The sequence below is a fragment of the Tachysurus vachellii genome, chromosome 23 (genome assembly GCF_030014155.1).
Source record: "Tachysurus vachellii isolate PV-2020 chromosome 23, HZAU_Pvac_v1, whole genome shotgun sequence".
Taxonomy (NCBI): Eukaryota; Metazoa; Chordata; class Actinopteri; order Siluriformes; family Bagridae; genus Tachysurus; species Tachysurus vachellii.
In genome coordinates, this window is record NC_083482.1 from 6,897,269 (window position 1) to 6,921,765 (window position 24,497).

General features: G+C 41.2%; 1 protein-coding gene across 1 annotated transcript in view; it reads left to right on the forward strand.

The window, feature by feature from the left end:
- The window catches only part of ankrd11 (ankyrin repeat domain 11), a 106,680-nt gene extending 86,708 nt beyond the window's left edge, over positions 1-19,972 (forward strand). The window contains exons 4-13 of the mRNA XM_060859149.1: positions 1,817-1,955; positions 8,108-8,281; positions 9,194-9,394; positions 9,587-9,729; positions 9,918-10,062; positions 10,156-17,213; positions 17,340-17,438; positions 17,803-17,946; positions 18,208-18,300; positions 18,505-19,972. Of these exons, the coding sequence (XP_060715132.1) occupies positions 1,817-1,955; positions 8,108-8,281; positions 9,194-9,394; positions 9,587-9,729; positions 9,918-10,062; positions 10,156-17,213; positions 17,340-17,438; positions 17,803-17,946; positions 18,208-18,300; positions 18,505-18,690 (8,382 nt within the window). The 3' untranslated portion in view covers positions 18,691-19,972. The remainder of the gene's footprint in view (positions 1-1,816; positions 1,956-8,107; positions 8,282-9,193; positions 9,395-9,586; positions 9,730-9,917; positions 10,063-10,155; positions 17,214-17,339; positions 17,439-17,802; positions 17,947-18,207; positions 18,301-18,504) is intronic.
- The last annotated feature ends 4,525 nt before the right edge of the window (positions 19,973-24,497 follow it).

Here is a 24,497-nt window from a genome sequence, read left to right on the forward strand (position 1 = left end):
GCACATCAATCAACTACCTCATTTATACAGACAGTTTGTCCATTTTAGACCAGAAGCAGCACAGCACACGTCACATCACAACCACACCAGGACACTTTTGCATGTTAGCATCGGTCGGTCTAAACAGCAAAGTGTGTGTCAGTCAGAAGTTTGAAGGGTAAGCGACACCCGAGCGTTCGCTGCTGCGGGTATTGATCTGACATCCAGTACAGCTTTTGCTGTTCATTTTAAAAAAGTGTATTTAGATTGAATACACCATTTAATACTGCGCTTAGAATTTAGCTATTTATAATTACCCCAGGCTGATAAAAGGACCTCGACATTTTCAAGTCTACTTTACAGGGTGCAAGGGTCTTTCATCTAGTTCATGCTGTATGTGTGCTTTTCACACAAGTTTTCAGGCAGGTACAACAAATCAGTAAAGTTTCATGTTTGTTTTTGCAGAGCAGGATTAATATATAATAAGCTTGACAGGGAAAAATAGGGTTTATTTATACCGTATTTGTACCTTAAATTGTACTTAAAGGTGGGGTCTCCATTTGAGAAATGCTTCAGAAAACTGCGTTGGGCTGCCAAACACAACAAAAACAAAACTAACGTGTAGCCAATGAGCAGAAAGGGACGTGTCTTGTCAATATGGGCGGAGAAAGTGTTCAGTGCGCATGTGTGACATTAGCAGAAAGCAGTTTTAACATTGACATGGCGGATAAAAACAAGCAGGACCCGTGTTAATATAGGATCAGCTTTCCAGCGCTGGAGAGAACTGAACGTCTTCCGCGTGAAACGGAGATAGACCTTTCACGGTACAACACACAGTACTACAAAAACACATTTGTATTACTTAGTGAGTTCATTTATTGATAAAAATATATCCTCGGTCAGCTGCCCCAACAGGTTACGCCATAATACTTGTCTGGGTTATACTTGGGTTATACTTGTCTGGTGTATGTGTGGGGCGGAGCTATCAAAACAGGGGTGGGACCCATTTGGATTAGGGGCGTGTTTGTTTTGGTGATTTCAAATGTCAACATTGGCTTTCAAACAACGGAGAACCCCACCTTTAAATGAACTGCTAGAAAAGTGTTATTTTATTTTTAAATCTTGCACATGCTTTTTAGCTCCCAGCCAAGGTTTCAACATCAAGGTAAATTACTAGTTATATCATAATATCAAAACTCGTGGCGTTCTTCTGGATTAAACTAAGAAAATGCCCGGGTACCGTTTAGCACGTTGACGACACACAAAAAAGTGATTTATATGTAAAAGATTGTTTGCTTCAAAGCTTGCCTAAAACGTAGCAGAGCATTAAGTGTAAAGAAACGTATTAGACTGCGTCTGAGCAGAGCATGGAGTTGAACGTCGCTGCTGTTAAAACACAGGAGCTGTGACCTTTATGATAATGACTAAAAGCTTGTAGGAACAGTTAGTGTGATGTTTGTGATTAAATGCTGTTTAGCTCTTGCTGGCCAAATGTTGGCCTTGTTGCTTATAGTATTAAACACCGGTTCAGTCAACAGCTAGCCAGTGGTTAGTAGGCTAGCTCAGTCCTCAGAACCATAGCCATTAGTCTGTGGTAGTCTATGTCCAAAAAACAAGACCTTCATTTTGGGCACAGCTTTTTCACCTGATAAAGTTGATCATATTTGTTCTTATGATAACAAAAAGGCAAAGAACAACAATTTCTTCTTGCTGCCAATCATCATTTTTCAGCCAGGATCTAGTTGTTTATGTTTCCAGTTCAAAGCCCTGCTGATTGGCTCAACAAGTTCAACATTGACTGAAATCTTTTTCTAACATTTTCGTCTCCTTTCCCCAGGATAAAGATAAAGGCTCGTCAAACAAGACTCCTAAATTGGACCGCAGCGATGGCATCAAAGACATGAAAGAGAAGGCTCCAAAGCGGAAGCTTCCCTTCACCGTCGGAGCCAATGGAGAGCAGAAAGATTCAGACTCAGGTAAGGAGGCAGGGCCAGGCCTTTGAGCTGGGGATTGTGGGTAACAGGAAGAAAGGTGGTGTTTTGGAAAGGGCTGCATGGAGTTGTTTTGTCTGTACTGAAGTGCACTGTTCTGGACTATCAGGAAGCTTGAAAACACAAACATGGCAGCAGTTCATAGGAAATTATTGGACACAATGGGCTGAGGAGGGTTTTGGTAAGTCGTCCATCTGTGTTTTCTTTAATAAAAAGAGCCTGCTCAGTGCTTAGTGAGCTCAGCTTGGAGGATGGTGTAATTATTTGGTAATGAGTAGTTCAGAGAGCTTTCTTAATGAAATGGGTTTAGGTTAAATTGCTTAATGTGATCTCGTGCTTGAATGTGTCTGAAGGATTGCTGTGAGCAGTATATATTTGCTGGGGTTTTTTTGTTGCATGTTTATGAATTAGTAGAATAATGTAGAATATTGTTTTATCACAACATTATTTTTTTCTTCCTAAAACAATATGTAATAGCAGTATATGAAGTGGTTGTGTGTATACGGATAGTGTGGTTGGGTTGTATCTTTCTTTTCTTTTTCTTTTTTTTTTTTTTTTTTTGGACCTTATCGCTCTTTCAGACTGATCAGACTGAGCTCAGGCGCTCTGTAACAGTTCCAGGGCTGTTACTCCCCCCATTTTCACCCATTAGGCGTGAAATCTTTCCCTTTCTCTCGCCCCGTTCAGACAATGCCTGTACTGCCTATTGTGATGCTAACTCCACGGGTGGGGGCCTCCATCTTCCCGACTGGCCCACTGAACGTCTCTCGCTCCTTTTCTCCCATCAGATTATGCTGTTGTGCTTTATTATGCATGCCCATATTTTCACCCTGTCAGCATGTCAGCCATTAGTTCATAATAATTTACAAGCCATCATTCTGCTTTTAAGTTGTTTCTTTGTGTCACCCTGCTGTTATTAGAATTTCAGCTTCACAGCTCTACCAGGTAACCTTGTGAGTTTCCATTGTAGGCTTTGTTTGGTGTGTAATAGTGTTCATTTGGTTGTACAGCTCAGACCAGGCTTTCTGCTTTGGGCCTGATTTTTATGCCAAGTCATCGTCAGTCCCCTGTGGATATTTTTTGTAATACTTGGCTCCATTCCTTTTCCCCACTCTGTTTAACACTTTGAGTCATGAAATTTGTGTGTGTGCGTGTGCGCACATGTGTATGGGTTTGTTGACCTTATTTGCTGCAGTGGGTTATGTGACACTTCAGGCCAGTTACCTTTGTGCTATATTCACATCATCAGACAGACACACCATACTGCTGACTTATTAAACGTGGCTCATAGACGTTTTCATCGAGCTTAATTATGAGAGAGAGCGCTAGATAAAACAGACAATAGCTGTACTTGGAAAGCCATTTGAAGCTGCAAGGAAGCCATTAACTGCAGAGCACCTTCGAGGCCAGTGAAAGCTGAGACTCTGTGTGCTTTTATTATGTAATGAGCTGGTGTGATCAGCACCGCACCCTTCACCCATCAAGGAACAATCTAAGAACCGTTGTTCGTTTATTCACTCCGTGCACAGCGCAGGAATATTTGTGTGCCTGTGTGCACCTTCGTCTGTCTGTGAAACGAGTTCTTACTTCACATCAGTGTCATTTGCTCAGTGCAGGCATATAAATATGGCATTTCTTCTTATGCAACCAGTGTAATTCTTATGATACCAGACTTGTGTACGACCACAAAAGATAAGCTGCACCTTGTCCCCAAAAGGCTATATAAAAGTCTGTGAGTAAAGGTAGAGGCACTGCTGGCCTTGTGCTGGCTCAGCTCTGCTCTGTTCACTTTCATTTTCTGGAAGACTCCACTTGAGATGCATAATTCATCTAGTCGGTATTTTTGCAGCAGTGTTTTTCCTCCTCTCTCTCTCTCTCTCTCTCTCTCTCTCTCTCTCTCTCTCTCTCTCTCTCTCTCTCTCTCTCTCTCTTTCTCTTTCTCTCTCGCTCGCTCTAACTCGCCCTCTCGTTCTCTGCTGCTCTTGTGCTTCAGTGCTTTCTGCAGGCAGCTCTTCTACAAGAGGCCTGCGGAATATTTCTTTCTCCTCCCCTTTCTGAAAGTCTTTGGAAAGTGCTTGGGTTGTGCCGGTCCCATGTCACACACTTGCTGTTTTATAATATATGAGATTGAATCCAGTAACTTGCTGCAGCTTGCTGCATTTTCTCTTAGACTACTGTTTGAAAATGTAACAAAACTTCCTGCAGCAGCACAGTAAATGATTTGGGGCTGCTTGGTAAAGGCACACAGTGTTTGGGAGATGTAGGGAGTGTGTGTTATCGCTCTGGCTGGAATGAGTGGGTGGGCTTATCAGCACCACTAACATTCACCACTCTACTGCTGTGCACACCAAAGCTGCCAGGCTGAAATCTTGGCACACATTAACACACACACACACTCACACACACACACTAACACACACTAACACACACTAACACAACCACCAATTGGTTTCAAGCTTGGATGCTTACCAGATGTATCTGCTAGCTGCTGGTACACTGTGTGCCTGCTAGCTTCCCTTTTTGTTTTCCACTTTTCCTTTAATCTAGCCTAGCACTCTCCCTAAAGCGTTACTGTATAGCAGAACACAGACTGATTGAGTAGTCCTACATGTCCAGGAGCTTATAGTGTACTCAGTGGATGTCGTGTGTGTGTGTGTGTGTGTGTGTGTGAAGCTTGTAGATATAGACCTGTTGTGTTAACACCTCACATGAAAAAAATAAAATAAAAAATGCTTTATGTGGTCCACTCACGAGTTTCCCCCTCTTCATGCTTGACAAGTCACAGGGCATTTTTTACTGTATCATAATTTTTCTTCCCTCCTCCTTTGTTCCATTCTGTCACAGTGTTCTTTCATCTGTAGCACAAAGCAATGACACAACATCCTGTGGGCACTTCCTGTCTCTTCTGCCTTCATTTCCTGTTTTCTCTGGGCAGCTCAAGAAGAGTCTCTCTCTCTCGTGTGCACGTCTCCATATCTCGCTTACTCCGTATCATCTCATTTGTCTCTTTCACATCCCTTTTCCCTTTTTTTTCAATCATGTGTTTCCCACAACACACTTTCCTGGTGAATTAACAGCCCAGAGAGGCTGAATTATATAAGTCATATACAGCACAGCCGGACACTGCTTTCAGATTTATACTATGAGGGGGGGAAAAAAATCCAGTTAGTGGGATATTGCTTCCCCAACACCCCCCTCCCTCCCTTTTTTCCTCTGGGCTTCCTGAACTCTCAGACTCCTTTGTATAGATATGAGACGGGCCCCTGTTGGTTAACATATGTTCTGTATGCCGGGTTTGTAACTGTAAATGTGGACACTGTAGCACAGTAACAGTCGTGCTTCATGTCCCGGGCAATGGGAAGTCCCCTCCGTGGCAAGTCCCCACCCTCTACAGTGACCCAGATTCTGCTGTCTTCAGAAACACAGACCCATAACACCCACCATTTTCTACTTTCGTTTGGATTAGTACAGAGGCTAAAAAAAACCCCCACAGACTTCATTACTTCAAAAAGGAAGGGTAAAAATCGCAGTCGGTACCTAGAAATATCTGTGGGAAAGATTTAATCATTTCACAGTTTTATGGAGCACCTTCACAACCCAGCAAGGCTCTCTCAGTGCTGTAGTCACCGGGGCTGTAACTAATAATAAAGCAACACTTGTATTGCTGAGTTTTTTTTTTGTTTTGTTTTGTTTTGCATTAGAGCTGAAACCTACCGTGTGTTTATTCGACTGAATTTCTAGCTCTGTATGAAGCCGCACATGAGTGTTCCTTTGCAGGATTACAGCATATGACTGAGAACACAGTAAAACTAATTCAGGCCATATAGTACTCGAGTTTTTCCCCCGAATCGCTTGTAATACATCCGTCCAGAACATCAACCCTCATCATAACAAAGCGTGTTTGTTGTTGTTTTGTCAGTCCTATTTGTCAGTTACCAGTCCAGTAACTTTGCTGCCTAGACTAGATATAGAGAAACGAGTTTAACTACTTTGATAAGATTATGGACAAGCAGCCCACGCATTCTCCTTCACACATCGTTACATAAGCCATTGTCTGTGTTTTTCTCACCTCATATTTCAAGTTTGTCTGCTTCTTATCTCATGCTTAGGGTGTGCGTTTTGACACAAAAAAAGGAGGAGAAACGTTTTTGTCACGTTCATGTAGCAAACTCAGGCCTCACTGGTGAACCTGGAGTGCTGACTGCAGCGGCTTCAACGAGGCTCTTTTAACCTTTTAGTTTAGTTTCAGGCTTGTGTGAATCAATCAGATGAGCCACGTCTCAGGCGTTTGCACCAGACCAATAATAGTAATTTAAAGCTTCTGTAATGGAGTAGTTTAGCACTCTTTTAAAACCGGCTCCCATGGGTGCTTTTATGGGTTCTTTTCTCGTGTTTATTTGGTTATTCTGACTATTTCAGTTATTAGTACATGGCATTAGGTAGAATCATTACTTTCTACTCTACATTGCTTTAAGAAAACATGCTTGTGTGTCTTAGACAATATTAAGGTTTCGCATAATTATTTTTAATCCTGACTGTGTTAAAGCATGACGTTGACTTCTGGAAAACATGGATAGTTTTGTTAAGGTTTAATGAGCTGAGTTGCAGACTCCAGGAAGCCATCTTGGTGAATGCAGTCTGATCCTAGATCTATAGGCCCCTCTATTTGTGCTCACTGTGAAGCCTGCACACAGCTAGCTCTGCGTTTTTAGCTCGCCTTTTCTTCCCACCGTGGAAAAACATGTTTAGACTGCTTCTGTGGCTCCTGCAGTTTGAGTTTGAATCAGAGGAATGTGTCTAAGTGGCAGATGTGTGTGAGAGAATGCACATGGGTGGGGGTACATTAAGTGTAATCGTTTGCAGATGTTGGCGAGAGTTCATCAGATCTGACTGTGGAAAGTAATCCCTGGAAAGAGTTGTGTGACAGGAAGTCTTTTTGCTGCCTTGCTTCCTCTCTGTATAAATTATATTTGTGGCCTTGAGCAAATCACTGTGTTAAAAGCAACAGCATGAATGCTTGTAGATCTTTCATAGATTAGATGAGTGCTGAAACCTAGATGATGGCATCTGGTGTAGCTCTTTTGTTTTTATTAGCAGTGCAGGTTTGTGTGTGTGGTTGTGTTGTTGGGTTCTGTTCATAAGCATGGCAAACAGGAAGACTGCAACTGTAAGCTGAGAGTTTGGGTGAAGGCAGCGTAATGGACCGTCTCGGTGCATTGTGGGAAAGATATGTTTACAGTCAGATGCTGAAAATAATTGACAGGCGTGTCTTTAGAAGTGCAGCTGCTTTTGTCCGGCTCCTCATCTACGCTGTGACCTTGGCTTAGCCATGATGAAACCAACACCACCCATTTTGTAATTGCTGTCAGGCTGCCAAATCACACCCTTAAAGAAAGACACTGGCACACAGACACACACTAAGTGCTCCTCCCTCCCCGTGGGGATTCTGGGTAATCCTGCTCGGCTGCTGCAGGCTCTCAGACTCTCAGGGCAGACAGGGAATTCACTTGGGAGTGCAGGGTTTCACTTCACTTTCAGAAGTATCTGTGAAGGTTTTTACTCATTCAGGTCATTTTGAAATGTCTATTAAAAGGAGGTCAGATCCGCCGCACTTGTGGTTTTGTACTCACCTGAGTGATTTCTTATGAAGATTAGAAACGTTAAAATCATAGCTAATATTTGCCTAGGCACCATGAAGTGCAAAAACACTTAGAGCCAATATAAACTTATCTTGTGTAAATGATAAAGAGAAAAAATAGATGTAAACGTGCATCGGAGCAAATTCAAAATGCAAGAAAATCTGATTCGCTCTTTTTTTTTTTCTTTTTTTTCTTTTTTTTAATATATATAAAAAAAAAAAAAATCTGATTCGCTCTTATTCGAGTTGTTTTGCCTAAATTTGAAGATTGTGATTATGGTGCGGAGAATGAGAAGAATCCAAAAATTTCCAAAGAATAAAGCACAAATAAACATGAACAAATACATAGAATTTTGTGAAAGTTCCCGAGATTGAGATTGAAAAACATTGGTCACTAAACACTTCAGATTGGATAAAAATGCTCCTAATCCTTCTTATAATCAGTCACTGGGGCAGTTCACTGGGTCTAACTCGGCCATTTTTTTCTCCTCCTACACAGAGAAGCAAGGTCCGGAGCGGAAGCGCATTAAAAAGGAGCCCACCAACACCAGGAAGCCAAGCTTGCCGTTCGGGATGGGCATGCCAGGAATCCGGGCTGGGTACCCGCTGTCCGAGCGGCAGCAGGTGGCTCTTCTTATGCAGATGACGGCGGAGGAGTCAGTAAACAGTCCAGGTGCGTGCTTGTCATGAGCGCCACGTCCTGCGAACCCCCACAAGCTCTCGCTGTCCCTGCTGCACTCTCTCATGCCATGCTTCATTAAAACACACACCACAGTACTTAATTAGAATTCCATTTAACAAGATAACCCTCATCAATTCCCATTACTACAGCGAAATGGACCAAAATCTTAATCCACTGCTGTCTATGACAATTGAAGTGTTTGTACACCTCTTCAAAACATTTCCTTAGCCTTCAGCGCAAACGTTTATTTTTTTTTGTTTGTTTGTTTTTCTTACACTGTTTTTTACAGTCTGGTGTTGTTCAGTGATATATAACACAGGAACAGAACATTTTTGCATTGGATTTTGTTTTATCATTCAAGAATGCTAGCCTCTTAACTCAGACTGACCTCTTCCTCTTCAAGTGGTTGCACATATTTAAGAAAAAAAAGAATGTCCTTGCTGTGAGTATTTCATATTCTTACCGTGCACTGAAGTATTTTTTTTTTTTTTTTTTTTTTTTTGCTGACGAGAGGGAAAAAAGTTTAAAGCACTTGTCTGCACATAGCATTTGTTTCTTGATGAATTCCTACATCAACTATTTCAGTCTTTGTGGGTTTCTGCATCTGGTGCATCACATCCACATCCGTACTAACCACAGATAGAATATTAACTGGAATTATGTAATTATATAATTAGAATATTAACATTCTGGATGATACCGTACATAAGAAACTATTTAATCTGGCAGAAGAGCATAAAATCAGTCCAGAAACAAAAGGCCACGGTTTTAAATATGCGATGTTGTACAAGACCGCCATCCAGAGGCAGCTGTGGGTCATCGTGCTTTTTTTTTTTTCTCTATGCAAACTGCACTATATCATGTGCCTAAAACATACCATTCTATATTTGGTTCTATTTTCAGACACAACACCAAAGCATCAGTCACAGTCAAATCTGGGTCAGAAGGGAACACCAAACTCTGCCTCCAAAACCAAAGACAAAGTGAATAAGCGGAATGAGAGGGGTGAAACACGGCTGCACCGAGCAGCCATCCGCGGCGAGGTGCGCCGCATCAAGGAGCTCATCAGCGAGGGAGCTGATGTGAATGTAAAAGACTTTGCAGGTGAAGAGTGCTTTCATTGTTGCATCCTCACAATTAAGCCTGAGAGCCATACAGTGTTGGTGCTTATGGATTGTGTTAGTTTCCTTTTTTTTAATATGTACGCCAAAAAACAAACACTGCAATATGTCATGCTTGCATTATATATCATTTTTAAGAAGATAAATAATAAATGTATATCGTTGTGTCTTCCAGGCTGGACCGCACTTCATGAGGCATGCAACAGAGGGTATTACGAAGTGGCCAAGCAGCTGCTGGCAGCCGGGGCCGAGGTCAATACCAAGGGCCTGGACGATGATACGCCTCTACATGACGCGTCAAACAATGGCCACTTCAAAGTAGGTTTTTGCTAAAGTATGACAGTACATCACCCCAGCATGTCATAGTTTTTTTGGTTTTATTGCACTTTTTTTCCCCTATAGATTTTTCAGTAACTGAGCTTATTCTTTGCTTGACCCAGTCTCTTACTGGACTTCATAAAAACCCTTTTCTTAAAAAACAATTTTTTTATGGTTGTTTGTTCCAGGTGGTGAAGTTACTTTTGCGGTATGGTGGGGATCCTTGTCAAAGCAACAGAAGAGGGGAAACACCGCTGAAGGTTGCCAACTCTCCAACCATGCTTAATTTGTTGCTTGGAAAAGGCACTTACACCTCTAGTGAGAGCTCCTCAGGTGTGTGGTATATATCATTTATTTTAAAAAGCCAAATACAAAAAATCTTTAGCAAGTTCTCTCTAGTAATTATTTTTTTATTTGTGCCCCCAGAATCTTCAGAGGAGGAGGACGCTCCATCATTTGCCCCATCAAGCTCTGTTGATGGCAATAACACAGATTCAGAGTTCGAGAAGGGCTTAAAGCTGAAAGGGAAGCCCCTTGACCCGCCCAAATCTACCACCACGCCAGTAAAGGACGAATACGAGTTTGATGAGGACGATGAGGAGGAGCGTGTCCCACCTGTTGATGACAAACATTTGCTCAAAAAAGACTTCCGCAAGGATCCTGTCAGCAAGACCAACAACTTCATCTCCATCCCCAAGATGGAGGTTAAAACCTATTCCAAAAGCAACTCACTCACACCAAAGAAGCCTGTGCGTCGGATACTATCGGATAGCAACAGCTCAGATGAGGACGACCGGACGTTGTGTTTCACACCGACACCCACGCCAAGGCAATCTGCTGTTCAGAGCAACACCAAGAGTAGAGACTCTAACACACTGTGCTCCAAGCAGCAGAAAGACAAAAGTAAAGTCAAGAAGAAGAGGAAGAAGGAGACAAAAAATAACGTCAGTAAGGAGGTGCGCTTTGGCAAAGTGAATGACAAGTTCTGCACCTCAGACTCCGAGACGGGCGAAATGGAGAGCGAGGACGATAAGGGCTCAATGCCAGGTTCGAACTGTGTGAAGGAATCTTCAACCTTGAACCTTAAAGACTCTAGTGTATTCAGCTCACTGTCCGTGTCTTCTTCTTCCTCTTCTCATGGTAGTTTGGGCTCTCAGAAGCTTACACAATCTCTGGCAGAGCAGCACCCAAAACAGTGGAGGACAGACGGTTGGAAGACCGTGTCCTCCCCGGCTTGGTCTGATGTCAGCTCCCTGTCTGACTCGGTCAGAACGAGGCTTTCCAGCGAGTCTGATTATTCCTCTGCAGACTCAAGTGTTGAGTCTATAAAACAGGTGAAGAAGAAAGTGCAGGAGAAGAAGAAAAACAACACACATGCCAGTTTTCTAGACAAAAAGAGCTCTGATTTTTATAAGAACTCAAACACAGATGGAACCGTTTCTAAAACGGACAAAGATGGAAAGGTATTGAAGAAGCACAAAGTAAAACATAAACACAAAAATAAAGAAAAGGAGAAGGTTACAACTTTAGTGTTGAATCAAGACATGAATGAAAAATTTGTCAAGAGCATCTCCTTTGACTTTGATGATTCACGACAAGAGTCACCTTCTGAAAGTAAAGTCAAACTCTCCAAACACGAAAAAGATCATTTTAAAAAAGAGGACCGGTTGTCAAAAGTTAAAACTGAAGATAAAGACTGGACAGGGAAAGATGTTCAGAGAGTATCTAAAGAAGAGAAGTCCAAGAAAACAAAGGAGTCTAACAAAGATAGAGCAAGTAAAGATGAGAAGGACAAATCCTTAAAAACTGAAAAAGAGAAAGGTATAAAGGACAAAGAAAAGCCGAAGGAGGAAAAACAAAAATCTCATAAAGAGGATAAAAAGAAAAAGTCCAAGGATAAGTCTCTCAAAGCTGAAAAAAAGAGTGAGCAGAGAGAGGAGAAGCATTTTAAATCAGAAAAAGACAAAAGTGTAAAAGAAGAAAAGTCCAAGAAGGATAAGACCCTCAAGGAAGAACCAGATTACGAGGACTATGATATAAAAAATCCTTTTTTAGAGGACACCAAGATGAGTGCATCAGATCATGATCGATGGCCATCGGACCTTTCCTCCGACAGCTCTCTCTATGAGGATGATAGTTGGGATGCCCCCATAAAAGACTACAAAGCAAATAACAATTCTCTCAAACTCATCGTGGAAACGATGAAAGATGAAAACAGGGACAGGAAGAAGGACAACAAAGTTAAAGACAAGAAGTCCGAGCATGGGGACAAGCGCTTTGAAAAAGATGTTATTTCCAAAAAGAAAGAGAAGGAATCCTCTGACAAAGGAAGCGACAAAGGAAACGAAAAGAAAAAAGACTGGAGTGACAAACAAAAGCTGAACTCCAGTCACTCAGAAAAGGAGAAGAAACGAAAGGAATCAGCTGATGGGGTCATCAAAGAGAAAAAAGAAAAGGAGACTGTTGAGTGCAGAGACAGGAAAGATTCCTATGAGTTCACCAAGGACCGTAAAGACTCCAAAACCAAAACAGATTGCTTGAGAGATGAATATGGCAATGAGACTTTCTTCAAAGACAAATCAGAGAGTGAAACTACTCCCAAGTCAGACCCCAGGGAGAGGAACCACTCTGGAAAAGAAAAGGAGAAGAAAGGGGATGGCGTGGAGAAGAAAGACAAGGTAAAAGGCGAAAAGCACAAAGATAAGCCTAAAGATCGAAGCGTGGACCAGGAGAAACCTGAGAAAAACTCACTTGACAGGTCTTTGAAAGATAAAGACACTGAAAGGAGCTCCAAAGACAAGAAAGATGGGGCTAAAGATAAACACAAAGATTCTCACAGCAAGGACAAGGAGAGGAAGATGTCATCTGAGCAGAGTAAAGAAAAGAAAGAAAAAATATTTCAGGACAAACATGGTGAAAGGGAAAAGGATTTTCTTGAATTTAAAAAGGAAGAAAAGAAGCCTGAAAAGGTGAGGGAGAAGACATGGTATAAAATTGAGGATATCTTCACAGATGAGAGTGAAGATGAGAATGAGAATTACAATGGAGGGGTGGCAAAATTGAGCGATTCCTTTGGACTATTGGACTCTCACCGTAAAGATTCCACACCTGATAGGGATGACATAGATATCCTGACAGATAAACACAGGAAGTACTCAGGAGAGGGGAAACAACACACTACAGAAAATAAGAAAGAAAAGGAGCATAAAGATAAAAAGAAAGAGAAGACATTGGATGCAGGAAAAGAGAGAAAAGGCTCCATGGAAAAACACAAAGATAAGAAAGATAAGGATTCAACTGATCTAAAACACAAGGACCGCAAAGACAGAGCATCTGTGGACTCAAATCAGGAAAAGAAAATTAGACAGAAAGCGACAGACAAGAGGGAGCTCACTGAGGAAAAGAGCAAAAGCAAATACAAAGATAAGCCAGACCATCTGAAAGATAGAAAACCTTCTAAGGGGAGCGGTGAGAATGAGAAATCCTTGCTTGAGAAGTTAGAGGAGGAGGCCATGAATGATTACAAAGATGATTCCAATGATAAGAACAGCGATATCTCATCAGACAGTTTCACAGACCGGGGTCATGAGCCGGTTTCAAGCAGCTTCTATGACTCCTCAAATATCACATTGCCGGATATGTCAGAGGATCGAAGGGAGCCGATGTCCATTTCCAATCCACAGGATAAATTCAGAGAGAAAGAGAGAAACAGGCATTCTTCTTCCTCATCATCCAAAAAGAGTCATGACAAGGATAAGGAGAAAGGCAAGAAGGAGAAAGCTGATAAGAGGGACAAGTCAGAGGAGATTAGAGAGTCCTTTGGCCGCAGAGAGAGCCTACCTGTCGAGAAAGAACCCATGCCCCTGGAAGCCGATCCATACACTTTTCCATATAGCTCGAAGGGTGATGGAGAGGACGACTTGGACAAAACCCTGGAGTTTGAAAAGGAAATGTCCAAGAAGGATAAGACAAACAGCATGATTAATAATGAAAAAATTAAAGACAAAAAGAAGAAGGAGAAATATAAGGAAAAGGTAAAAGAGGAAAAGCATAAATATTCAGATGGCTTTGGGTCTTTCAGACACAACAAAGAAGAGCCAAAATCTGGAATGAAAGAAAGCCCTCAAATCACAAATATGAAAGATAAGTCTAAAGAAGATAGTCCAAAATTTGACGGTAAAAACAAGGACAGAAATAGGGACATTGCAGACAAAGATAGAACAGAGTACATCAAGACCAAGGATAAGCTCAATGACAGCGACAAGCTCAGCCAGTCAAAAGACAGCACCCGGAAAGACATTCGTCCACGTGAGAAGCTTCTGGTTGATGGTGATCTCAGACTAACAAGCTTTGGCAAAATGCTTAGTTTGAAAGATCAGGAGAATGAAGAGCGCCATAAGAGACACAAGGAGAAGATGAAACAAATGGAGAAATTAAGGCATAAATCAGGAGATCCAAAGCTTAAAGAGAAAATCAAATCTAGTGAGGATCTGAAAAAGAACCGTACCGATATCTCTTCTAAGAAGTCTGGCACATTAGACTCTGCTTTGAAAGACAAGAAACTTAAAGATATGAGCATTCCGTCCCAGATGATGTCCCCTGAGAGAAAGTCACAGCCACTGGACAGCCAGAACTCAAAGGACTGGTTAGCTGGCCACCAGATTAAGGAAAATCTTCCTGCTTCTCCACGACCTGATCAGAACAGACCAACAGGGGTCCCCGCTCCTGCATCTGTTATTTCATGTCCAAGTTATGAGGAAGTCATGCAGACTCCTCGTACACCATCCTGCAGTACAGAGGACTACCAAGAAATCATATTTGATGGACTAGACTGTCCAAACTCTTCTGCAATGACGATGTCGATGAATGCCTGCTCCCCAACATTCTTTGATAGATACACATCCCAGAACTCATCCCATAGTTTCCCAGAAGGAACCTGCATTACACCAGCCAAGAATATGCAGTTACCCCTTGAGAGCCGATCAATCTCCTCTGATGTCAGAAGGCCTCTAGAAGAAGAGTTGAAAGCAGAAGATGACAAGTTTCTTAGACAGCAAAACGCACCACAAGAATTTGAGTCTTCTGCCTCGCATATTTCCGAAGACAAAATACCATTGGAGAGACTCGATACTCTTTCGTCTTCATATCCCTCACCTCACATTAACATGCTGTCTCCAAGGCCTGATTTGACACAGCCTGTACCCGATAGAGCTTCTGCAGCCAGTTCTGGGAATGATGCCTGCGAACTCCCTCCAGAGAGCATGTACAATTATCTCATGAAGCCCTCAACTCCAGTCCATAGACCTGACCCTCAGTGTCTTGACATAGCTGCTCCTCTAACACCGGCCCCTGCAGCTTTGCCTCCGATGGACATTGATGACTTGTCTGAACCACATCAGAGTGAGCCCAGTATGTTGCCCTCTGATCCAGTGAGTGGCAGTGAATATTTACCTCCTCTTGTGGAGGAACAGGATGAAGATGAGGATGACGATGAGGATGATAATGAAGAGGAGGAGGAGGAGGAGGAGGAGGAGGAGGATGATGAGGAGGATGAAGAGGAGGATAATGCAGAGGAAACTGCTGAAACTCCGATTGCTTCAGATCAGGCCTTGCAGTCTACAGAAGATCCCACATATTCTCTTGGATTAGAAGAGTCTGTCATGAAGACCTGGGCTGAATCTCTAGATCATAGAGAGCCTGATGTCCTTCCACTGACACCCACTCATCCTCAAGATAACACGGAAAACTCTTGTGACCAGTCTCTAGGGTGGAACTCAGATGGTCTTATGAAATCACCCCATGAAAGTTATGGAGAGGTTGAAGCTGCAGTTTCAAAGATCAGCAGTCCATATTCACACTCTGACTGTGAACTGCCACCTATTCCAACTGCAATACCTGTCCATTCATCCATGACACCCCCGTATTCTACATATTCCAGACCATACCCACACATTTCAGGAAGTCATTACGAGGTACCGAAAGACAGTGTAGAGGATATTTCTTCCTCACCAAGACCTGAAGCAGAGCCTGTAGAATCAAACTTCATGCCACCCTCCTCAACTCGACTAGAAACCTTTTTCACAGATATCAAACCACATGTTGAGGAGAATCAAATGGAAGTTGAGCCATCATGTGTGGCACAAGAGAATAGAGAAGAATCACTTAGTTACCCACAGAGCAGTCTTGCCCAACCAGTAAGCTGCGAGTCTCACTGGGCTGACCCCTTTCCTAGTACTGTTGATGAACTAGATGATCTGAGTCCATTCTCTTTGCCAGACCTTCCCTTCCCAGAAAAAGAGATGCATGAGCCTGAAATTTCAGCCCCAGAGACAACAGAAAGCAAACATCCTCCTGTCCAAATAAGACCCTTGGAAACAAACAAAGAATTAGGGGTGATTGATGTTGACTTTTGCAGTTCCAAACCCCCATGCTCACCTAACGATGTTCCTCCATGTGAGTCTGTTCAGGATTTGGAGCCAACGGACCATGACAGTTACAGACCCCAACATGAGGTTGAACCAGAACCTCACAAAATTCAAGATGTTCCATCCACAAAAGAAACAAGCCAGGAAGATGAGCACCTGTTTGATGACCAGGATGAGGGTGATGGCAACATGTATTCAGTTGATGGAGAGAGAGACCAGGAATATAGGCAGAAAGACATGGCCCCTGATATTCTGACGGCAGTAACACCACGTTTGGAGCCACTGGCACCTTTAAAATCAGAACAAATTGCACCTAATCCTGTGGTTGTCTTGGGTTCCTCATGCAACTCTTGCCTCCCTGCTCCAGTCCTGACTGTCACATCATCTAGCACCACCCAAATATCCGAAACTTTGGAGACAACAGTCAAACTCCCAGTTGCACCTGCAACAACTGAGGCCCCCAAAAAGGTTGAGGAGATAGCTCCAAGGATGACTCGCAATCGAGCACAGATGCTGGCCAACCAGAGTAAGCAGAGCACTGTGACAAGTGTTTCATCTTCAACAACCTCCTCTCCTGTTACCACAAACATCACCACTATTTCTCCGTCCTCCCTAACCTCTGGAGAGAAGGAGAAAGAGAAGGAACCTATCAGCGCCATCACTGCTCAGGCTTCAACTCCTGTTCTTGTCACCAAATCTAAAGGTCGCATTGAGGAAGAGGATGGTCAGACACAGCATCCTCGCAAAAGGAAGTTCCAGAAATCAGGCCAACAGGTCCAGCTTCAGATCAACACAGCGATGCAGCAAACACGGGAGATGATACAGCAGACATTAGCAGTTATAGTCAACGCCATCAAGCTGGATGAAATTGAGCCATACCACAGCGACCGCTCGAACCCTTACTTCGAGTACCTGCAGATCCGCAAAAAGATCGAAGAGAAGCGGAAAATTCTTTGCTATATAACACCACAAGCTCCCCAGTGCTATGCAGAATATGTAACTTACACAGGCTCCTACCTGCTAGATGGCAAACCACTGAGCAAACTGCACATCCCGGTGGTAAGAACAATAATTTTACATGACCGTACCTTTTGTTGTACTTTGTATCCGACATGTAGTCACACTAAGAAATCTGCATTTCAAAATTGATCAGAACTAAATGAGATTTTTGGTTCCTCCCTGCAGATTGCACCACCACCATCTTTGTCTGAGCCCCTGAAGGAGCTTTTCAGACAGCAGGAGGCAGTAAGGGGGAAACTGCGACTGCAGCACAGCATTGAGCGGGTAAGTGCACCAACTTCCATCACCCACACACTGCCTGTTTCCTTCCCCTGGATCCCTCAATGTGCTTTAGTAGTCATCCTATTAAGATTACTGCTTTGATCACTCAGCACGAAACGTTTTGATTAAAGTAATCAAAGCCTCTGTACAATTGAAAAGCCCAGTGTGTGCAACGCGCATTTTTGCCAACTGTACAAAGTATCGTGCAATACTATCTGTATCCTCATTTCATCCAGCACTCATCTGATGTTGCTCTTGTGTCTTTGGAAAATTGTATATACCACCTTAATTAAAAGATATCTCAAGGGTCAGAGAGTCTAGACTGGCCTTATGCACTTCACTAAAATGTATTTTATATTTTTTATAGGAAAAGCTGATTGTGTCCTGTGAACAAGAGGTTCTGCGAGTTCACTGCAGAGCGGCCAGAACTATTGCTAATCAGGCTGTCCCGTTTAGCGCCTGCACCATGCTTCTGGATTCAGAGGTTTACAACATGCCATCAGAGAGCCAGGTAAAATAACTTTACTTTTGTCATGAACCTACCATATGTCTCAATAATAACAGTTCCAGGTATGTATGTCTGTATGTATGTGTGTGTGTGTGTGTGTGTGTGTATGTATGTATGTGTATATATGTATGTATGTATGTGTATGTATGTATGTATGTGTGTGTGTGTGTGTATATGTGTGTATGTGTGTGTGTGTATATGTGTGTATGTATGTATGTATATGAAAGGTTTGGTTAATATTAATGCATTGATATGTTGTGATAGGGGGATGAAAACAAATCTGTAAGAGATCGCTTTAACGCCAGACAGTTTATCTCTTGGATTCAAGACGTGGATGATAAATATGACCGCATGAAGGTGAGGATCTTGCTGATGTTCATCTTTGTTGCAATTCCTATCCTGTATATTCTGATGCAGTGCTACACTGTAATGATGCAATGTGAGAATGAAAAGAGCGTCGTAACCGAGTGCTCCTAGAGTAACACTGCGTGATGCTACGAACTGATTAGACTTTACTAGTGTACAATGTTTAGAGGTAACACTATGATTCTGATCCCACAGACGTGCTTGTTGATGCGGCAGCAGCATGAGGCCGCCGCTCTCAACGCAGTGCAGAGAATGGAGTGGCAACTTAAGGTGCAGGAGCTGGACCCTGCTGGACACAAATCTCTGTGCGTCAATGAGGTTCCCTCCTTTTACGTGCCAATGGTCGATGTCAACGACGACTTTGTATTGTTGCCTGCATGACATGAACACACGGAAACTCAGAGAGTGCGGTCCAAAATCCTTATTTTTCAAAGAGATATCAGACAGCAAGTTCGGTAAGGGCTAGCCAGTTTGAAAAGAAGATTTCTTTGAGAAGAGTATATACGTATATATTACATAGAAGAAGGTAAAAGAAATAAAAACTAAATGCTCCCCTTCTGTCAGAAGAGGAAGCGTCTTTTTACTGGAGGAAAACACACCTTGCACTTTCATCCTTAAAAGTTTTTATGCTTTTGTTTGGAATTTAAGAAGCAACACTGTTTTGCTTTAAAGCTAGCCCACCCTCTCCTGCCAGTTGATTTCGGTGAAAATAAATGGGGAAGTGAAAATTATTTTTTCTTTATTTGTGATCCCCTTTAAAGTAAATTTCAACAAAGGGGGAGGGTTCAGACAGGCTCTTCCACGTTTGTCCTTTCAGGATCAGGGATCGAAGGCACCAACGGTGTCCTCGAGTGTGCCGAACAGAAACAACATGGTCCAACACTTCGAGGTGCAGCCACATATTAAAGAAAAAAAAACAAAAGACATATAAGGTCGTAAGGTGCAAGATGAACGCTGAAACATCCACGGCTAAAGTGGGACAGCATGCTGCTGGACTCGGACCTCTCATGACCACAACAGAGGAGAGCGTGGCTCCCTGATGCCCACAGCGCCCGGAGCAAAGCGGTGTGTGGCGAGGCTCAGTGCCAGGGTGAGGGAGATATTCCTTCAGAACCAGGATATCCCACCTCAGACATCGTGAGATCCAGGGTGTCCTCAGAAGAAGGGGAAAATTGGAGCAGGTTCACACAGCCTCTGATGGTCCACTGCAAAAGCCAGGCTCATCGTGCTAGCACTCTGCAAACATCTGCAGTAAGAGAAAGAGACGTAGGACAACTTAAGAAATGCAGTGTTGCAAACCAAGAGGCAAAGACTTTTACAAATGATGTTTTAGTGGGGTTATTTTTTTGTTTGTTTTTTTTATTTTTATTTTATTATTATTATTATTTTTTGGTCTTTCTTTACTCGGGCATTTCATTGTTCCTTTTCTGAGGACGTGACTTGAAACACTACAGAGCCAATGTTAGTTTAATGGAGAAAAAAAAAAAAAAACAGAAAAAAATATTGTATTCCGTAAATGATGTACAGTTTTTATATTCGTTAACCAATGTATTCTCGCTGCCTTCTAGATAATTTATTTTGCCACCCATTACTGCACAGTTGTAAATAACTTATGTACTGTAACATCACACAGTTAAGTGTAAAAAATAAATGAATAAAATTATCTTTGTATGTACAGTTCACTTTTGGGCAGCACTTCCCCATCCCTTACCCACGGGCCAAAATGTGTACACATCGTCAGTATTTTAAGGACTCGTGTGTACATGTCCTTAAGGTTCTTTTCAGGTCGGTCAGAGAGTATGTCTGCCGTCATCAGACTATCCATAAATCCCTCAGAATGAAACTGTCAGGGCCACAAACATAGTTCTCAGATGTAGCAGAGTGATTATGGATTATTTAAATAATAGTAGAGGTATATTATTCATTGCTTTAATACACAAGTATGTATCTTTAAAAAAAGGAAAAGAAAAAAAATAAACCAAGAAAATGCCTTTTTACAGTTAACATTTTCTGTTTTCATTTAAAGCTGCACACATTATAGCTAGAAACATCAGCGGCAGCGTGTCGAGTCGATATAACCTGGGTCTTGACAAATATAGAAACATCCTTTAAACCATCCAATACACTGCTGAATATATTACACTTAACACAGAGGATCCATAATGATTAATGTTCTCTCTTCACCTCATCTTTTTCTTTCTTGCATATTTTATCATTGACACAACTCAGTTTTTTTGTTTTGTTTCTTTTTCCTGTGCAAGTGGTGATGAGTAGCTCTTTGTGTAGTTCAAGGGCCACAAGTGATCACATTCATTTTATTTAATAATTATTATTATTCTTTTTTTTTTGTTGTTGTTGGTTGGTTGGTTTTGTTTTAAACAGCAATCTAAAGGAATGGCACCGGAATACATTCATGAGCTTTTCTCCAACTCTGTCGTGAAGGATTTTTTTTCTCCAGAGATTTTGAAAGGGCCCTTAGTATTAGACATGTGGACATGTAAGGTCATGCATAAAAAATTGGTTACACTCCATTTTTTTTGTGGGCTCTTGGACTGTTTCCATAGTTACTGTCCTCGTGAATGCCCCTCACGTTTGCCCCTCATTGTAGTGCACATTGCAGATTTTACCCGTTAAGCTTTTCTTTGCCATTTAATTCATCTTCAAAGCACAATCACACAACGTTTAAATAGCCGCATTGACAGAGGGGACTAGTGCAAAAGAGTTATTTTAAATCGTCCTGTTTTATAATGGAACTTTCATAATTACTAGGTATTGTGGTGTTTGTGAGTTTTTTTTTGTTTTTGTTTTTTTGTGTGTTTTTTAGTTTTTTTTTATCCTGAATCCTGATTTTAAAAACCATGTTTTTGATATTTTATCATTCTTCATTAGCTGCCTGTACTTCAGCCTGAGGTTGTGTGACATTAGCTTATGCTCATCATCCAGGCTTGTGTTTGTGTTTTGTTTTCTTTTTTTTCCTCCTCATGTGTGATAGTGTGTGTATGTATGTTTAAAATATCACATGAAGCCGTTTTTGTGCGTTCATTTTTTGTTGATTTGACCTACAGGGCGTGTGAAAAGGTTTCCATTTGAATTGATTGAATTTTAGTGCTCTTAATTTTGAAAAAAGAAAAGAAAATATAACCACAAATGCTTGGGGTGTGTGTGTGTGTGTGTGTGCCTGTGTGTGTGCCTGTGTGGTGTTGTCTTCCCCTCTCAACACAGTGACCTGTTCATCAGTATGGTTTAAAAAGCAGAATGTATCCCATTACTGTCCCTGCAAATCTCACTATTGTTTACAGACGCATCGTGTGCAAGTGTGTATCCGTTTTGTTTTCCGAGTTGATAACGCCCTGCTCTTTGTTTATCCTTCTGCCTGTTTTTTAATCTGTTCAACAGAAGGCTTGAAATTGTGATGTGGGTTTATGTGGCAGTTCTGTATCATGATCATCAGCTTATCTCTTTTTTTCTGTAATGCTTTCGCAAAACGTTATCCTGAAAACTGAATTTCTTGTCTCCGAGTGAAGCACTTCCTCCCATTGACCTCCATAACACATAATTACCTCTGTGATTTCAGTTCACCCGGGTTTCTTCTTTTACATGCTAACAGGTCACAATTTCAAGCCTTTATTTACTTTGTTTGTCCTTTTCCAATATGCATAAATCTGACAGTAGGTGTTTCTTGGAAAATTGATAAAGCATGTAGAGCTGTTCTTAAATGGTGAGAAATAACCTATTTATTATCTTTTTTTTTTCTGACACCTGTGGTATGTTTGAGTTGGAGGTCTCCGCTGTGTATATTTTCCTCTTGTAATGAGTAAAGAACCGAGACATTGTACATAAAGCTTGTATATAATCTCCCAGGACCTTTTGCACCCTTCTCTTTGTACTAGTCTAATCTTGCATAGAATGTGGGGTTCTAACAGCAATGAGACGCTGCAGGTGATGTAATAAAGTCACTTTTTTTTTTCTTTTCTTTTTTCCCTTTTGTACAATGTAGTTGAATTGTGTACATATTGTTGGAGCAGCTATGGGAGGGTGGGGTTTGTCGATGCTATCTTCAGTGCTGTCCGAAACCCAGTACTTTCACCTCTAGCTGTGTCGATATCCTGCAATTCAAATGCGAGAAACTTAAAAAAAAAAAAAAAAAAAAAAAAAAGTTAATGGAGTTAAAAAAAACAAACAAAATTGTTATTTTCTACAGTTGCATGTACAGAGAGCGCGAGAACTGCTGTTGTTCCTCAGAGTTTATGTTCGTAAATAAATTTTTGAAATATGATTGTTGTCTGTGAATTCTTGATACTTTTCACGTCCAGCAGGTGGCAGCATAGAGTCGTGAGTCTACGACTGGACAACGCTTGTGTGATAGCCTGGGAAAACCCTTGACGTGGCCAGATTTCTTTTAACTACATATAGTTTTGTTAACTACATACTTTCCTGAACTGATTCTCATTTTGCATGTACAGTAACCAATTAAAAAGAGGCTCTACATGATCATGCCTGCATTTATAACCTCATCTTCTGATTTAAAATGAAACATTTTAAAGAGTTCTTATATTTACAACAACCAAGCAGTTCTCACTTTGATTATCAGCATCATCCACATCAGTCTCTGTCTTATTACCTGAGTAACACGCTGAGTATAAATAATCTTAGTACATTTAAGAGGCTCATCTTTACTAAATCCTGATCTTCATCTGTTCTCACACACATTTGTAATGTCTACATGAAGTCATGTTAAACCTTAAAGCTGTAATGTGACACGGCAGGAGAGACTCACTGTCCATATCTGAATGCGACAGAATTAGGGGTGTGTGTGTGTGTGTGTGTGTGTGTGTAAAGCCTGCTTTTCTTCTCACCATGATTGTAGAGTGATTTTTTGTATTTTTTTTTGCACATCTTTGTGTGTGCGCTTAAAAATCTCGAGATCTGCAGGTTTTGAAAACACAAACCTGGCTCAGATCTGGCAAACAATTGTGCCACGATCAAATCCACAGATATAGTTGGTTAGAGGGAAGACATTTGTACAAGGTTTCGAATGTTTTTGTGAATCTTTAAGCTTCCAGTTGGTGCACCACTGGATCACATTACACAGCATTTGTGACAGCTTTTCACATTCAAATTCAAATGTATTGGTCACATCCACTATCACCCACAGCTTCTTATTTTACTTATTTAAACAGTAAAAATAGTAAACTGCGGTCTGCCATAAGCCTAATTATACAAGTAAAAATATAACAAAATAGTGCACAATTTTACATAACGTAAAACAACAAGGAAATGACCAACCAGTCATGACTCATTTCCATTAATAATATCTTTAACCTACAATATTTAATTATTTTACAAACATGTTCAACCCAACACACTAAAGGACTTTCATTTCTATATCAGCTATCATTTCTATATCTAAATCAGCCATACAGTAGTGCTAAGTTTTAAAGTCACACGCGCACACACACAAACACACACGCGCGCGCGCATACACACACAATAAAGCTGTATATATGAATATGTTTACTTTCATGTGCAAATACAGTTCTGTGTATAGAAAAAGAAAAGTGAGCTGGTGTGTCATTGGTTAAAATATTTAGAGCGTTAAGACATTGCTGAAAGTTTGTGCACTCCTCCTGAGTAGGTTCACTAAAACTATTCTCCATGATTCACAACACATAAAGCACACACACGACTGTAATATGTATCACAGCTGCTAACACCGAGATTTTTCTCACTCAGTGACAGAGTCATGTGAGTGATTAATTGACTCGTGTGAGTGACTCACTGAATCACATTTGTCACTCAGTGAATCAGTGAATCAGATTAGTTATTCAGTGATTCAACAGCCCATGTCAATTAAACAAAAATAACTAGTTAAATATATGGAAGTTTGTTTCCGCCTCGTTTAAAAAAAAAAGATAATTTCGACTTTATATCTCAGAATTCTGACTTTATATCTCAGAATTCTGACTTTATATTTCAGAACTCTGATCTATATCTCAGAATTCTGACTTTATATCTCAGAATTCTGACTTTATATTTCAGAACTCTGATCTATATCTCAGAATTCTGACTTTATATCTCAGAATTCTGACTTTATATCTCAGAATTCTGACTTTATATCTCAGAATCTTCCTTCATCAGCTCCTCGTTTTCTCTCTCTTATAGTTTATGAGACAACAAATGCAGTTTGT